This window comes from Notamacropus eugenii, chromosome 4 (assembly GCF_028372415.1).
Source record: "Notamacropus eugenii isolate mMacEug1 chromosome 4, mMacEug1.pri_v2, whole genome shotgun sequence".
In the NCBI taxonomy this organism is placed as follows: Eukaryota; Metazoa; Chordata; class Mammalia; order Diprotodontia; family Macropodidae; genus Notamacropus; species Notamacropus eugenii.
Window position 1 is genome coordinate 298,640,063 of NC_092875.1, and position 18,584 is coordinate 298,658,646.

The 18,584-nt window shown below is 36.8% G+C and overlaps 1 protein-coding gene across 7 annotated transcripts in view; it reads left to right on the plus strand.

Moving 5' to 3' along the window:
• The window catches only part of ZFHX4 (zinc finger homeobox 4), a 228,077-nt gene that overhangs the window by 181,332 nt on the left and 28,161 nt on the right, over positions 1-18,584 (plus strand). For 6 of the 7 annotated variants that reach the window (XM_072604925.1, XM_072604923.1, XM_072604922.1 and 3 more), the window contains one exon: positions 14,350-14,418. The exons of the other annotated variant lie outside the window; for it this stretch is intronic. In XM_072604925.1, the coding sequence (XP_072461026.1) occupies positions 14,350-14,418 (69 nt within the window). The remainder of the gene's footprint in view (positions 1-14,349; positions 14,419-18,584) is intronic. 7 annotated transcript variants of the gene reach the window in all.

The window sequence follows — 18,584 nt, forward strand, 5'->3', positions numbered from 1 at the left end:
CATAGGCATTGGTATAAGAATTGAATTAGTCCCACTGAGTAATACTGATTATATCATCCAATTTAGCATCATCAAAAGGAAATCATTCCAAATGCCAGTGTTCTTTCCATAACAGGAATTTCAAAGTAGGAATACCTATTGCAGATAATTGAACAACAGGACCCACTGAGAAATTTTTTTCAAAACAACCGAGTAAATTATAAAAATTAAAACTATACATTCATAAATAAATATTTAATCCAAAGCCAAAAAATTAAGAAATGTTTAAGTAACTATGAGGAAAATACTGCTTATTAGTATTATAATTTAATAATAGTAGTGATAATAGTACATTGTTTAAGTAGTACTTTAAACTTTGCAAAAAAAAACCCCTTCAATGTTGAGTTTTCCAAAAGTGATAGTGCAATTTTAAGCTATTAAAGCTTAAATCGCTTTAAAGTATTAAAATTTAAAAATCTGTGTAAGCTATTAAATCTTACATGACTTTCAGCTTTTAAAGTTTAAAACTGCCCTAGCACTTTGGGGACAACCAATATGTTATCTCATTCGATCCTCACAATAACCCTATGAGGTTGGTACTACAGGTATCAATATCCCAAAACTAAAAATCTAAGAGGCTTGTCCATGATCATAAAGCGGATAAATGTCAGAGACAAGATTTGAACCCACTGGTTCCTGACACTAAGTCCAGAATTCTTTCCACTCTCCAGAAAATAAGGGAAATTTCTTTTATTAGACAAGTATAATCTTAGCTGTGTCTAAAAGAAATAAATGTGAAAAAATGATCAGCTTGAATTACACCTTTTAGCCAGGAAAGCACTACTGTGTAATTTACCAAGAATATAGTTAAGCCATCTGGTCATGGTGACACAGGTAATCCCTGCTATTCAGGAAAGCTGAAACTGGTGGATTGCTCTAGTTGGGGAGTTCTGAGCCACAGTAGAACTAAACCTAATTGGATATTAGCACTGTTTGGCACCAATTTGGTAAGTCCCTGGGAGAGGGCCATCAGGCTGCCTGTAGAGGAACAAACTTGTCCAGGTGGGGAAAAGAGGTCAAAATTTCTGGGGGATTAGGCTCATGAGTAGCCAATACACTTCCAGCATAAGAGAGACTGCCAAATCCAACCTCAAAACAAAAATAAGCACAGAGATAAAAAGGGGAGATGCCTTTCCTCTTGTTACCATTTCCTCCACAAAATTTACATTCCCCTTAAGCAGAGGCAGATGGCTCATTAGACAAAGAAGAAAACTTCTTTGTATTTGGAAAAATGTATACTGTTCCGCTTCCTCTTTTCACATGCTCCTACCCTCCCCTGTAACTATAAAAGTTATGCAAGATAACTAAAGCTGTCTCTCCAAACTTTATTGTTAGAATGAATTAAAATTAATTTTAAAATGAGAAACTCTGAGCTCATTAGGCCACTAGCCGGCAAAGTGGTCACTTAAAGAGAATCTGTAGAAATCTTTAAGTCTTACTAAGGACATTCTCTTCAGCTACTCAAGCCTTTTTCTGGGGTTGCTTTGTCTGGTTGATTAGAGTAATATATTAATGAAGACAAGGGACAGGTTGCATCCACTCGTGGTGTACAGTCCAGCTCTCTAGACATAGAGCACAGTCCTGTTTCTAACTTGTAAATGTGTTCTCATAATCAATCAGCACAGGAGGAAAATGTGGACTCGCAGCACAGAGCTTTCACCTTTATTAATATATATGGCAGGGAAGAGTGAACTGAATTGTCAATGTGGAAACAGAAGAGTGCTAAGTCTTAGGAACAAAAAAAAATAAAATGATTTCACAAACAAAGATGAAAGAAGGAAAGGAAAGAAATCATCGGAAGGGATCAATGTGACTTCAGCAAAGTAAATTATGAGATAGAAAGAAAGAAGGAAAGAAAGAAAGAGGAAAGGAAAAAGAAAGGAAGGGAGGGAGAAAGGAAGGAAGGAAGGAAGGAAGAAAGGAAGGAAGAAAGGAAGGAAGGAAGGAAGGAAGGAAGGAAGGAAGGAAGGAAGGAAGGAAGGAAGGAAGGAAGGAAGGAAGGAAGGAAGGAAGGAAGGAAGGAAGGAAGGAAGGAGGAAGGAAGGAAGGAAGGAAGGAAGGAAGGAAGGAAGGAAGGAAGGAAGGAAGGAAGGAAGGAAGGAAGGAAGGAAAAAAGAACCTAGTCGTTAAATATAATTGTATTAAAACTTCGGCAACTACAAGATCATTCAATCTACCTGCTGAAATTGAAAAGAAAAGTAGTTGTGTGATTCAGTTCTGTGATGATTGTAGTGATTAAAAGTAGTACTTTTAAAAGTCACAGTAGAGTCTACCTGTCATTACAGAAGGCCTTAAAGATAACCCCAACCATGTGAGTTAAAAACAGATGCGATATATCACATAAAAACATTTCAATGAAGCTGACTTAAGATTTTAATGCCAAAAGATATACCTGATTGAGACAAACCAATGTGACTTCATTGATGGTAAATTATGCCTCCATAAGAAATCTTTGAAAGAGTTAAGGAAACTGGATAAAGAAGCACCAGTGGATAGCCTTTATTTATCATTTCAAAAGGCCTTTTACAAAGCCTCCATAAGAGACTATTGAGAAAACTTGGTAACCATGGGGTAGAAGGTAAGGGTCTGTCATGGATTAAAAACTAGTTATGAGATAGGAAGCAGAGGGTAGAAATAAATGGCCAGCTCTCAGCATGAAAAGAGGTTAATAGTGGATAGAGCAGGGATCAGTGTATGGGACCAGTGGTGTGTTATATATTTATGAGGAACCTGGAGGAGGCCACAAAATGTGCCAACAAATGAGAATCTTTGACTGGCAATGTTAACCAAAGAATGTGAGGAGGTCTACAAGTACTTTGCACCTGGTATTTGGGCAGCATGTTGGTCAGTGAAACTATAGATACTTTCAAAATTGAATAATATCATATCTTTATTTAAATCAATACTATACTGACACCAGGTTTAGAGTCCAGATTTGTCCCTTTTGTTTCAAAACAGAGACAAAACCTGCAACCAAGAAATATACCAGAAGTGTGTGCATGTAAGGCAGAATTTCTATGAGGAAAATTATTAAATAAAATGAAATTTTAAGAGGATTTATGCTGTCTACAAATTAGTTGAGAAAAATGAGTTATCATTAGTAGCCCCGGCCTATAGTCAGCATTTAAATAGGCCATTCCAAGCTACTATTGCATTGTAGTAGCATAAATGACAAGAGAAATAGAAATTAAATATGTATTTGTGGCAGGATAATTTGTTCATTTGTTCATGCATGCATGCGTGTATACATGCGAGTATGCAACGATCAGTTATTGAATACCTATTACGTTCAAGTTACCTTACTAGGCTTTGTGGAAGATTTAAAAGAAAACATACTTCTGAGTCTCAGTCTTAAGGAGATTTCAGTCAAGTTGGGGAGATAAGACAAGTACACGAATAACTAATCTACAAAGCAAAGAATTACAAGCGAAATTTCATATTAATTTAGAAGGAGAGTTTGCTTCAGGGGGAAGACTTCCTAGAAGAAGAGGCATTTGAGCTAGGCCTTCAAGTATGGGAACGATCTGTATAAGCACACCTGGGGAGGAAGATAAAAGAATTTAAGGAATACAAAATGGCATAAAATTGAAATATCAAAAGACAGGGAGAGCATAATGCACCAGTGAGCGGTCTGCTTTGGTTGATTGTTGTCCACTCTCAAGGAGGACTGAAATTCCATCACTATGTTAGAGTCAAATTAGTTTGTCCAGATGTGGCTGATGAGATCAATATGAACTTAGAATGCTCTACCACAGGTCAGGCACACATATTCCATGTGAACATTTGGGGTAGAGTCTTTAATTCAGCACTTGTCACATTTCTTTTGAGCTACTTCAATTCTGCTTTGCTCATAGAGCACAGTGCCATCTTTGATGGGTACTCCATGCTGGGCAGTCCTGCGTCAGCATCTCCCATGTCACCCAATCAACTCCAAAGTTCTTCAGAGAGACCTTGAGAGTGTTCTTGTATTGCTTCTTCTGATCACCATGTGAATGCCTACCTTGTGTAAGTTTTCTGCAAAATAGTCTTTTAAGCAAGCATGACCTGGAGATCAGTTGATAATAGAAAGACATTAAAGGTTCCAAAGCAGTAGAGTAATACTGTCATTCCTGCATTTGGAAGACTGAACTGCTAGCAATGTGTAAAATGGATCAGAGTCAGAGTTCAGAAGAGCAGTTTAGAAGATGTTTTCATTAGTCTAGTTAACAAGAAATGAAGGTTTTAGCTAGGGGTTGGAAGGAATAGATTCAAGGAAGATTGCAGAGCTAAAATTGATAGCACTCAACAAAAAAAAATGTATGGCTCTATAGGCGGGAGTGAGAGGGATGGTGGCAAAGTTGAGGAAAGAAGGCAACCTTAACTGGAAAGGTTATATGGGAACCTGAGTCTGATCCATGAGAAGTGAAGCATTTTATTCTTCAATGGGCAGGTACAGAATCCAAACCCTGTGTTGAATCTTAGAACCACTGGGCCTAATAGTGGAAGCAATGAAGTGCAACTTGCTCTGTGTTTATTCATATGAGTGACATATATGAAGACTTCTTGGAAAAGAATAATTTCTTGAATCATATCAGACAGATTTTGGTCCCAAAACCTTCCAAGAGCTTTATAGTCAGGTACCCTTGGGTACACTAGGACCTCCAGATGATGTTTCTGAATAACCAGTTCCTTTAAAGCTCAATTTTCTCCAAATGCTGTGTTTTACAGAGACTTTCTTCTAAGATGAATGATGGAGCTAGCAAAACAAAATGGGGATTTTATAAGAAAAGGAAAGCTTTGGGAGAGAAACAATAAGCTCAATAATTTGATAACCTAAAAATTCAAGTTGAGCTTTCCAACAGGCGATTGGAAATGTGGCTCTGAAGTTCAAGAGAAAGGCCAGATGTAAAAAAATACAAATTGGGAAGTTCTCTCCATAGAATAATACTTGAAACTGTGGGAGTGGACAGGTTTACCAAGAGGGGAAAAAACTAAAGAGAAAAGGATATGGCAACTAAGTGGTGCAGTGGATAGAGCATCTGCCTTGAAGTCAGGGGCACCTGACTTCAAATCTGGCCTCAGACACTTACTAATTGTATGATCCTGGGCAAGTCAACAGAGAGAGATGTAATTAAAGATAGATTTGAGATCCAGAATGAAACACTTATTTTTGGACATGGCCAGTGTGGGAATTTGTTTTTCTAGACTATGTATGTTTGCTGTATCTTTTTTTAAAATATTGTTTAATTGAGAAGGAACAGTAAGAGGGGAAGAAAAGCCAGGCCCATACTTCATCATCCCCACTGTAGGAAGGAGTAAGGCAGGATAGGATTTCCTCTTCCTTCATCCCAAGTATTATTCACTGAACCAAAATTCCCTTCTGCCCTCCTCACTCAGCCCCCAATTAGAATTCTAATTCTCTGGGTAGTGATAATTTCAACTAGTTGTCAGGAGGAAAGCAGTCTGGAATTCACCTTAAAAACCCAGAATATTCATGTTTTAAGATGTTTATTAACACAAAGTAATTTTTAATTTGTAATGTAGCCACTGCAACAAAATGAGGTGAACACCTTCCAAAAATGTAGGAGGAAATATTTAGGGCCTGGGGTATCATTAAATTGGACCTATCCAGGAGAATCCCCATAGGGGATATCTCCCTAAAGTGGTCTTACTTTTCACAATTTCTTTCCTTCCTCCCCTTATGAACCCACAGATACTCTTAAAAATATAGAAATTCTGACACTTTGGGGGAGGGGATACAGGGAAGAGAACTAATTACATGAATGAATTAGAGAGCAAGTGTGACAAGGTGTCAGTCTGGAAGAATGGGAGAAGAGTCATGAAGGCTGGCATAATGTTGCCAAGTTTTTTAAAAGTTTAGAGACTGCTGTAAGTTTCAGATATTAAATTTATTTCACTTTTGCCATTTTAACCAACCTGTTGAGGTAGGAATGGAAACCAGGATAGTAACAGAATATTGGCCAAATAAATACAGGGATAAGTAAAAAAGAAATTCACACTTAAGAGAAGAGGCTATTGCGATCTTAGAAATGAGGTCCAGATGGGGAGTGGCTTCTGAGGTGTCAGTCAATCTGTGATACTTTCTCCAGTGAGGCAAACACCATCCAGCCACATCTTGTCCTTATCCTCTCATAAGCACTGGACATATCCTTCTATTTTTTAAAATCATTTCTTGGTACCAGTGCACTCTTTGTTATTAGCCAATAAAATGGGATCTCCTACACCCCTTTAACAAAACCACAAAATAGATCAAAATATAGGATAAAGCTAATGTAATTTCAGTATTTTTCATATCACTAATTAAAAAGGATCATGTGTTAAAGTACTGTGGATGAAGAAGAGAGGAACCCACCATGTGACAAATAAATTTCATGGGCGTTCGATTCATGATTCTCTTATTAAGAAGTACCTTGTACTAAAGTACAATACCAGAACCTGTTATTTTGGGGAAATAAGTTCTAAGACTACATTCAGTAGCCACATGTGTGTACCTTAGACTAATTAGTGTATATGATAACTCAAAAGCGACTTTCTTCAAACATTTACACCTACAGTACAGTATTAAAGGAAAAACAAGGCAGGAGGCTGAATTAGTTGCTTTTGTAAAACCATTCGTCTGAGTCAGTGTTCCACAGCTGATGGAGTTATGGTCTAGTTTTCAATGTATTGTCCAGATGACTATGAATCATTCATTAAGATGATATGCAATGTCTTCTTGGAAGTTCAATTACTATTTTTTGTCTTTGTCTTTTTTATGCTACTTGTTGCTTAAAAAGCTGTTACTCTATCATAACATATACATAGAACCTGAAAAATTTTTGTCAGCCAAGGGGGAAAAAATAAAATCGAAGTAATTTCCTCCAATCGTGGTGTAATATTATTTTAATTTACACTTTATAGAAGCTTGATGGCACAGTGGATAGAATTCAGGCCGAAAGCTAGGAAGACTCATTTTCCTAAGTCCAAATCTGGCCTCAGACACTTACTAGCTGTGTGACCCTGGGCAAGTCACTTAACCCTGTTTGCCTCAGTTCCATCATCTGTAAACTGGGCCAGAGAAGGAAATGGTAAATCACTCCAGTATCTTTGCCAAGAAAACCCTAAATGGGGTCACAAAGGATCAGAAATGACTGAACAACAACAACAAGATTTTGCAGCACTTTTCCATGTTGTTTCAGTTAGTGTTACAACTCTGTGAGTTCAGTAGAGTCCATATTGTTGTCTCCACTTCTCAGAACAGGAGCCTGAGACTCAGAGAACTGTGCCTGACAGAAGTCAGTCTGGGACTCGATCTGTGTCCTCTGATTTGGAACTCCACATCATGTTGTTGTTGTTCATTTTATGTTATTTTCAGTTGTGTCTGACCCGTCAGAATCCCATTCAAGGCTTTCTTGGCATGGATACTGGAGTGGTTTACCATGTCTTCCTCCAGCTCATTTTGCAAATGAGAAAACTGAGTCAAACAGGGTTAAATGATTTGCACAGGGTCACACAGCTAGGAAGTGTCTGAAGCCAGATTTGAACTCAGGAAAATGAGTCTTGGTGACTCCAGCCAGGAACTCTATCCACTATGCTCCCAATGGTTTATCTTTTCCCTTCTCTATCTATATTCTTGCTTCCTCTCCTTTCTTACCACCAAAATCCCTGGCATTGTCAAAGGGTCCAATAGGTGTGGTTTTATTAATAGACATAATATCAAAAATGTGCTACCATTTGCTTTCCCACTAGGCCTTAAAGACCAATGGGCCTTTCTATCTGACTTGCAGCTGAAACCTCCAATTGTACGCGTTGTCTCCCCCTTTAGAATTTGAACTCCTTGAGAGCCAAGACTGTCTTACTTTTCCATGTGTGACCCCAGCACTTAGCACAATGCTTTGCACATAGTAAGCACTTAATAAATACTTTTTCATGCACTCATGTGCATTCTTTTATCTACCACTGTTTTGAACCCTAAAATATATTAAAATCCTTAGTATGCAGCATACAGTACTCTAAAACAGGAATTTCCTATCTCTTTAAACTCATGTAATGTACAAATGAGTGTCAAAATTAAATACATTATCAATAGAGTTTCATATACTCTGAGAATAAATCAAGAGATGGTAAGGAAAAAAAGAAATTTCCATGATAACTTTATTTTATATTTAAAAGGACTAGCAAGTCGCCCACAATAAATTTGCAGTTTCATGTGCAATCAGCATTTTTATTCTACTCAATTACGGAAATGCCTGTTTATTTCATAAATTAAAAAAAAAATTAAACTTGGCATATATCAATCTAGATCTTTTGGTATTTCTTGACTATCGATTCTTCTGGGGCCACTATGGCTGCCCTGTCTCCTTTTTTGCTGCATAGCTATGCTATTTCCTTTCCTAGTCAAACATCATTATGTGCCCAGGAAAGTCTCAAGAGACCCCTCAAATACTGTTAAAATTAGACCTATTGAGAACTTAGAACTTCCTAAGTGTGGGCAAAAGGACAAATCCTCTTAAAACTTTGCATTGTGTTTCTCCATTGTTAGATTTATGAGAATTGTGACCCACGTACGGAGAAATAGCCAATGTTAGCTTGGGGATGGAACCACAGGCCTTTCCCTCTCCTCAGGGATTAACAGACATTTCAGAATCCCCAGGAATGAGTTCAAATCCACTTGAGACCTTTCGAATTAATCTGTTTTGCCTTTTCAATTGTAGGAAATGTGTCTAAAATTCTATGATATATAACATGACTTTTTTGTGGTGGATGTATTGTGGGGAGGGACTAGAGAAATTATCAAAATGCAAGGAAAAAGACAGTTTTGGTATAGTGGACAATAAGACTATATTCCTGAGAAGCAGTTACCCTTGTTTGCCCCCTCACCACTAATTGTGGACAAAGTAGCTCTTACTGACAACTACACTCTTAGTCAAGACTAATGCTGTTGCTTTCATTGGAGTCAAGAAGATGTGAGTTCAAGTCCACTCTCTGACGCATACCAGCTATGTGACCTTGAAAAAAAAATCATTTAACTTTTCCTGAGGCAAAGGCATAAGTTTCTAAGTTACAGATACATTTCCACCCCAGGAATTCCTCTGCACTGGTGTAATCTCAGGTCCTAATCTGTCCTCCCCAAAACCAGCTTTTTAAAATTGTGTTCACCATGTGTTCATACAAGAAATTTTTTTTGCAATAAAGATTAGTATCAGTGAAATCATTCAAAATTTATTCATATAAAATAGTGATAATTTTAAAATAAACTTTTGTATGGACTCTGGATCTATGAATCTGTAGTCAGGATGTGCTAAAAACAGGATTTCAAAATCCCAAAGTCTCATGAGAGAGACTATTTGCGATTTTCTGTGGTGCATTCTGTATCTCGCTGTCCTTTCCTTCTTATGAGCAACAAGTCCTGATGAGGAAAAACAAAGATTTAGATAATTTGGTTACAAATAGGTGTATAATATAAACATAAACTTTAGTATGAGGTCACTGCTCCCAGTGGCCACACAATGAATTGAGGCAGCAAGATGGCAGAGTGGACAATGTGCCAGGCCTCCAGGGAGGAAGACGTAAGTTCAGATCTAACCTCAGACTTTTACTAGCTGTGTGATCCTGGGCAAGTCACTTAAAAAAAACTCTGCCTCAGTTTCCTCCTCTGTAAAATGGGGATAATAATAGCACCTACCTCCTATACATGTTGGAAGGATCAAATGAAATAATAATTAGGAAGAACTTAGCCCAGTGCCTCAGACACAGTAAGACCTATACAAGAGTTAATTATTTTTGTTATATGAAAGGGGTTTTTTGCCCTTATCTGAAATACTGGTAGGATGTTAGTCATTCATTAACGTTTATATGTAAATAAAAAAATATAAATAGAGGTCTTTTGCATTTTAAGTTGAAACATTTGGAAGTATATGTTTAAACAATGGATAAGACTATATTCCTGAGAAGCAGTTACCCTTGTTTGCCCCCTCACCACTAATTGTGGACAAAGTAGCTCTTACTGACAACTACACTCTTAGTCAAAAGACTAATGCTGTTCAAATTGATCACACTTGGATTTGCTGATTAAGCATTTGCTATGTGGGGGTGGGGATGAGATGATAGTTTTGCAGGGTAGGGTGGGCTTCATGAGTAATAATCAACTGGATTTTGCCAAATTGTAGAATCTGAGTTTGAAGGGACTTCAAACACTCTCTAGTCCAAGGTATGCACATATGCACATGGGAAAAATTATTCCTTGAATACCAAACCGTACAAGAGGTCCTTAACCAGCTTTTGCCCAAAGACATGGAAGGATGAGAAAGCCATTACCTATCAAGGCAACCATACCAGTTTTTGTAGAACTCTAATTGAGAGGAATGGGCAACTAAGTGGCACAGTGTGGATAGAGTGCCAAACCTAGAGTCAGGAAGACCCGAGTTCAAATTTGGCCTCAGACACTTATTAGCTGTGTGACCCTGGGCAAGTCACTCAACCTTGTTTGCCTCAGTTTCCTCATCTGTCAAATGAGCTGGAGAAGGAAATGGTACAATTCAAACGAATAAAAAAACCAAAATGATCTCAAGGCCCTTTACCATCCTGGTGGCCCTCCTCAGATCATTCTACAGCTTATCAATGACCTTACTAAAATGTGATGCCCACAAGTGAATCAATGCTTCAGAAATGGTCTGATACAGCATGGTACAATGACACTATGCTCACCTCTTCCCTAGTCTGAAACACTGTCCCTCTCTTAACACATCTTAAATTGCATCTTTCAATTCTTTTCAACCTTTATATCACACTCTCAACTCCTGAGTTCACAGTCCTTGAAAACTCCTAGATTTTTTTCTCCAGGTCAATGCTATCTATCCATGCCTTTTTGTCACCCTGCGCTTCTAATCTCATATACATATTATCCCTATTAAATTTCATCTTGTTAGACTTGTCCCAATAATCTAATCTGCCATGCCCTTTTTGAACTGGGATTCTATCACCTCACACCTTAAGTATCATTTCTAATTTTGTGTCATCTGAAAATTTGATAAGCATTGAATTTATGTGTGCTTCATACGTTTAATTAGGATGCATTCCCAGGTGTGCTTTTTAAGGTGAATGCTTATTGAATACTCAATCATAAAGGGCATTTTTTTCATCAAACTGAAAAAAAGTAAAACTTCATGAAACTTATTTTTAATTAACTTCTAAACTTACTTTAAAAGATAAAAATTGGCAGAGGTTTGCTTTTAATCATAAACAGCCCTTTATTTTAAAATAACAACCCTTTTAAGCTTATCATATGGGCTAAAACAAGAAATCTTTCCAATTGGACCCTTTTCCCCTTACACTGAACTTTACCATAAAGGACCAGTAAAAGAACTAGTGACATCCATCCTTTAAAATTTTTAAATTTGCCTTCCCCGATCATATCAACCAAAGTCCCAGGGCAACATTTTATGGGCTGATCCATGAGGGGAAAAATAATCAGGACTGAAGTGGGGAAAAAAGTCTCTGCTTTTTCCCTGACCTGTCTTAAAAAAAAAGGAGATCCTGTGACTGGGGAAAAAGGAAGACAGATCTGACTCTAACAGAAGTTAGGCTCCATCAAGCAAAAACAGCCCTCTAGCCAGGTGATACAGTAGATAGAGCATAGGATCCTAAGGAAAGTCATAGTAATATCTACCATACAGTGTTGTTGGGAGGATCAAATGAGTTGACATATGTCAAGTGCTTTACAAACCTTAAAACACTATATAAATGCTAGCTATTGGGGACTGCAGCTGGGGGAAATGAGAGGAAAGCAGAGGAAGGGGATAAGAGTAGAAGCGACATGGACTGCAGAAACCCAGTGTCCCCAGAAACTGAGAAAGCAACTCCCACCCCTGACAGCCTTCACTTCAAGGGGTCATTCTCTCCCTTTGGGGCAGATTAAAGTATTACTGGGCACACCCACCACACCCTTGTCTCAGGCCTAAGATTAAAACATAACAGCACAAGTCCAGCCCTGGGGCACTCCACTGGAGAACAAGCTGAGCTTGAAAAATTAATGACTACTTTTGGGGTTCTGCCATGTATTTAGTTCCAAATCCACACAATGATACTATTTTCTAGCCCACATATCATGTCTATAAGAGTCATATGATAGATATTGACATTGTAAAATACTTGGCTAAACCCTATACATGGTGCAGCTACAATATTCAGTACCCTAGGATGTAGTTCAACTCTACCTGGTGATTTGAATTGATCCAGATCAGCTAGGTGCTATGGTGTTGTTGTTCAGGCATGTTCAACTCGTTATGACCCCATTTGGGGTTCTATGGGCAAAGATAGTGGAGTGATTTGTCATTTCTGCCTCCAGTTCATTTTACACATAAGGAAATTGAGGCAAACAGGGTTAAGTACTTGTCTGGGGTCACATAGCTAGTAAGTATCTGAGGCTAGGTTTGAACTCAGGAAGATAGATGAGTTTTCCTGACTCCAGGATTGCCACTTTATCTGCTGCCACACCTGCTGTGGTGTACTATCTCCCTACTTCTCTTTCAAATCATATCGTATACTAGAAAGAGCACTGATTTCAGAGTCATAGAACCTGGGTTAAAATCTGTCTCTGATTCTTACTGTCTGTGTGACCTTGGACAAGTCACTTAACTTTAATTTTCCCATCTCTGAAATGAAAGAGTTATACTAGACTTCTACTAAATATAAATCACTTATACTGTGACCTTGGTTTCCAAGTCTCTAGTAACAATTTTTGTTCTTTCCTTAGAATTGAATAGCTCCTCCTCTTTTTCATATAATCTAGCAATTATTCCAGGAATTATATTAAAGTAATAAATTAATGTTTCTTGTTCAATGATTAGTTTGAAATTATTAAGCATGAGGAGCTAGGAATAAAGAAATATTTGAGGGGAGAATTTGTTATAATTTAACACTCATTTACTGCTCTTTCTTAAAACTGTATTTGTGATGTTTGTTTGTGTGTATTTGTGTGTGTGTTACAACTAAAGACCAAAAGCTAATGTTCACAGCAGGAAGAACAATTAGTAAATTAAATAAATATGCCTTTGTGTACCCCCTGTTTTGAAGGTTACTTGTTTAATGAAAGCCTTCAGCCTTGATCGGAATCATTACCACATGAAACTATTTGATGATACTGACTTGACTCTGAAATGTAATACTCATGTAATATGAACAGCTTTTATGTACTAATGACCTAAACTCAAGGCACAACTTAATTAAATAAACAATTAGTTTTGGGAATAAAAATATAAACAGAAACATAATTCAAGAATATCATAATCATTCCTCCATGCTGTGTTAATTAACCAGCATTTGGTCTTTAATTGTGACATATATACCTTTCAACTCACTATTTCATAGTTGCCCTAATCCTGAGCTGCAAAAGTAATTTATTAGAACATATTTTCAGAGAACTCAACGAAACTCTATGAGACATATAGTTAGACCTGAATTTACAAGAGCTCTAAGTGGTCATTGGGTTACATGGTCACTTTTTCCTATGAGGAGGGACAAAAAGCGTGGACATTTGCAGTCTGTGACAGTGTTGTCCTAATACTTGCCTCCATATGGCCTGCCTATCTTGGCTTGATATTCATTCCAATCTGTAATCTTGTTTCTGGTTGATTTGGGTTTGGCCAACTCATCATTTACTAATTCAGAGTCTGGCTTCATGCTTGGACTACTTTTGTTACTTCATTCACTTGACCTTGATGTCTCACCCCTCTTAAGAAGGATGAGAAGCTTTCCATCCTGGTGCTCAGCTCTGATCTCTTACGTGAACTAGCATGTGTTGAGTGCCTATTGGGCTCTTGGCAAAATACAAAAAGGATCAATTATGACAATTTCACTTGAACTCATACCCCTCTAACCTGTAATCAGTTACATTACCAGTGCCTTCCAAAACCACACATGAGATCTATAAGCTGTTGTGGCCTTTCGGATAGCTGGAATGCTAATTTTTTAAAACCCAACCTAAAGATCAGAATGAGCCTCTTCTGTGGCCATATTTTTCTCAAACTATATATTTATTTCTCTTGCTGAAGGTTATGTAGCATACAGAGTCTGATCAAATCACTCAGCAGGCTCATGTTGAAAAACAGTATGCATTACAGTGGCAGGGATTCTCTAGTTTTAACAGTCTACACCATGATGGTTAATACAGTGCCTGGTACATAGTAGACACTTAATACATATTCATTGATGGTACTTCTTAGGTGGAAGCTTTTTCTGTTTTTGAATCCTCAAAAAATGGTACTTTTGGTTTTTGAGGAAATGTGGAAATGAAGCTGATGATTCATTAGTGTTATGATCATTCCTCTCCAGAAACTGTATCTTTGGGAGTCCGAGTCTGTGAGGATGATCTAACAGAGCAGCATTTGAGACCAACTGCAGGTAATGCTTTGCCTTTTGCCAGTTCATGTTTTGTACAAACCCTGGGGGTGGGGCAGTGGTTGTTGTCATGTTGTTTTTTCAGAATACCTTCAAGTTGTATGAAATGAAGTTATATAACCTGGCACTGGTCAATCACTCATATGAATATGTGAAAATGAAAACTATATACATGCTATATGACTGTAGGTAGCATCTTTTTTAAAAGAAATAATGAAGTGCTATTTTCTGCCTTAGCTGTGTCATTTATATTATAGTTATCAGTGTTCCTTCTAAACTGCCAGCTCCGTAAGGGCACCTAGGGAATCATCATCGTGTTCCTGTTCCTGGCTAAAGTTCCTTAAGTACAGAGAATTAGCCAAAATGTGTTGAATTGGCTAGGGACTGGACCTGTGATTGTCATTGATATAAGGAATTCCTAGATGAAGAAACTCCCTGTGCAATGCACTCCTCCTTTGCAACTGAATGTCTTTAGACTTTCAGTTCATATACTTTATGGTGTTTAAAGCACTGAGAGGTTAAGTGACTTGTCACACTATCACACAGGTGTCAGAGGTAGGATTTGAACTCATATCTACCTGGCTCCAAGGCCCTCTCTTTTCCTACTACACATCTACCATACTGCCATACCACTATTATACCCCACTGCCTTTCTTTGTTGAATCACTAAGTTGAATAGCTGGATTTAGCAGATCTAGATGAAACTCAGTCAAAAAAGTGTCAATGAGCCAGATCATTTGTCTAATTTTTACTAAACACATAGAGGATCATTGGATCATAGACTTAGAAATATAAGGGATCTTCAAGTCCATAGAGGCCAAGTGACTTACCCAAGGTCACATAGCTAGTAAATGTCTGAGGAAGGTTTTGACCCCAAGTCTTCCTTGTATCCTATCTAAGCTGCCTAAGCAGTTTGAATTTTTTTTATTTAATTAGTTATTTAGGTATCATGTTGATAACACCAAAACTTATTGTACTTAAAGTTTCTCTGTCTTAGGAAATATCTAAATTTATTTTGATGGATTGTTAGCATTCTCTTCTTCTTGAAATTATTTTGTATTTACTTGTATGCATGCTGTATCTTCTCAGTAATGTGTAAACTCCTTGTAGGCAAAATCCATTTTGTTTCTGTCCTCGTATCCCAAAAGCCTAGCACACAAGTACATAGTAGGTTCTTGATAAATGTTTGTTGAGTTGAATTGGATTTATCTCAGAAAAAATAACCAGTTGAGCAATATTGCAGATTATTGCATGATTATAAATTCTTTGTGATTTTTGCTGTAGCGTAGTCAGATAAATCACCTGAAAAAGCAATCATTCATCCATTTGTTTCTGCCATATTGACATAGCTTTGTCTTTCTGATTTATAAAATGAAGATGATAATGATATAGTATGGATAATGATTAGAAAATAGGAATTTGTAACTATAAAAGTACATATGAAATGCAGTATACTGTAGTGATAATAGCAAGAGATTTGCAATCAGAGGATTGGGGTCTTATTTCTTCCTGATCATGCCATTTACTTAGCTGTATGACTTTTTGGACAAAACACTTAATTTTTTTTACCTATAAAGTAAAAATAGAGAGAAATAAATGATCTCCCCAATCCTTTCCAGCTCTTAAAATGATTCCAATATTTTTCCAGGCAAAACCCGGTCCTGAAAATAAAGTCAAGGACTGGCCTTTTTAAAAGATTTTGGATATGAAGTTAAACTAAACATTTACATTAAGGCATGTGGTATTCACAGTGCTATTTTCCCTTTTGTGTCTGTCTATATGGAACTAGAGAGGGTGTTATATATTAGCAGGCCTATCCAGAGGTCTCTTAGGAGAACCTGATTGTCAGTGACTCATTAACAACTACCCAGGAGGCTTTTGTCAAGAAAACAATATGGAAGAAGCAGTTTGAACGAGAGAGAATGAAAGTTAGAATCACATCGTGGTGCTGTCTGCCAAAATATCCTTGCTTTTCAGTAGACATCTTGTACCTTCTCAGTCTTAGATGTGTCTATTGCAAAATTATTTCTTATCTTCCTTCAAAGGTCCAAAATAAAACCCCAAGAAAATTGTAAATAATCTCTTTTTTTTAATCAAAGAGTTACTTCAGTGTAAGGTGAAATTAAACAGAAGTAGGTCCAGTATTTACATATTAATAGTGTCTTACAGTCCTGTCTCACTTTTTAAGTTTAAGAAGTAAGTAGGTGGCAGAGGAGGAAGAAAACTGTACTTGGCACAATGAACTAGACTAAAAAGCTGGATTATCTGACATTCCATCAACCAGAAATCTCCTCTAATCAGCTCTTCCACACTTTTATGCAAGTAAATGAGCTGATACCAGAGATTTGTTTTTAAAAGCCAACTGGAAAATACACAAAACAACCCACTCTTCTATACCACCTACGTTTAAGCATAAAATCATAACAAATATCTTACTTTCACATAGCATTTGATAGCTCTACATTCATTATCTAATTTTCTCATGGATAACTAAAATTCATTATGATGACCCTAGGACATTGACAAATCCTGAAAAGATGCCCAGGATTGCTTTGGAATTCAGTATTTTAGCATGACATATTAAAAAAATTAATATTAGTAGTCCATCAATGGAAGAAATATCTCTCTATTAACTAGAACAACCTATTCATTCCTAACCATGTTAGATATCAGAGACTTTACTTATATTGAATTAATCCCCTTTTCAGAGAACTGTAAAAACTCTTTTCTCCCATTTTCCTCAGAAAAGACCTCAGTGGTATGAGTTACTGTTCCCTGCTTCCTCTTCAAATGTACACACCATGGGCTTTAAAAAATTCACAGTGCTTTTCTTAGGAGACTCAGGATTAATGTTGCCCAAACCCAGTTGTATATTAAAGCAATAGGAGGCAAGCTGTCACAGTCAGCTGAGGCTCAGATCAGAGGCTTATCATCAAAGAAGGAAGAGAGCCTAAATGCCCAGGAAAAAAATATCCAAAGTACCACTCCTGGCTTGCATAAATGGCTATGAATTACAAGTCAATGAAGAGTAGTTATTTATCCGTCATCGGTTTTAAATAAGAAAACTTAAATAAATCATGCTCAAACTTTTTCTTCTAAAGTTAGTAATGGATAAGTTGAGTGTACTATAGATTAAAATATTTTTCGTATTTTAATTTCATAAACTTCGTTGCCTTAGTGAAGTGACTTTTTTTTTACTTCTCTCAGTATAAAAATCTTGAGATTTTCTTCTCTATTTTAACTTGAAAGATTTTTCCTATGGTTCATCATTTATTGATGAAGCAATAATGAAATTTAATAATTGTTTTTTAGTGTAGGTATAGCACATAGATATATAATTTGTTATTTTAAAAAGATATTTTTGATAGGTTTTGTAAACAAAACTGTAAAATGAAACCTATGTAAGGATTTCAAGAATGTTCCCAAAATTCCGTGCACATATTTTATGCATGCTTATTAGCTCAATTCAATTTGGGAAGCAGCAAGTACTCACTTTGTAATTGACGTAGGATGCAAAGATGCCTCAAAAAAGCATGATTAATAAAAGTCTGTTGATAAATTGATTAGTAAACACAATAGCTACTTGGGTAGGGGATTTTCTCTATTTGTTGTATGTTGGCTAGAGGAATATAAGTGAGCCACTTCTAATTTTCAAACAGATAACATTCCCAAATATGACTACCAAGGTGGCTCTTAAGTTTACTAATCAATTTATCATACTTTTGAGGGGCAAAGTCCATGTATTTATATTTTTTTTAAATTATACGTATAAAATATATTTATATGTTTGGTGTTTATTGACTATATATATGTATATATATATATATATGGTATTTGTTGGCTAGAAGAATATATATTTGTGAATGTATGTGAATATATGTGTGTGTGTGTGTGTACAAGGGGCTCCAAAAGTCCAAGCAGTCAGTTTCACCTTTGCATTACAATGATAATAGTCTTTATGAGATGTATGTTGCTGCTCCGTTTTTTTGCACGATTAAAAATTCGCCCTGTTTTATGGCCCCAAAGAGCCTACCTGTAATAAACAGCTCTCACCTTCCAAACCATAAAACAAGCCTGCCTTGCTTGAACTTTAGAGCTAATTGCCTGGCTACATCAAAGGAAGTACCAGAGGACTGGGAAGAAATCACAGAAGGGGCGATGAGGGTTGT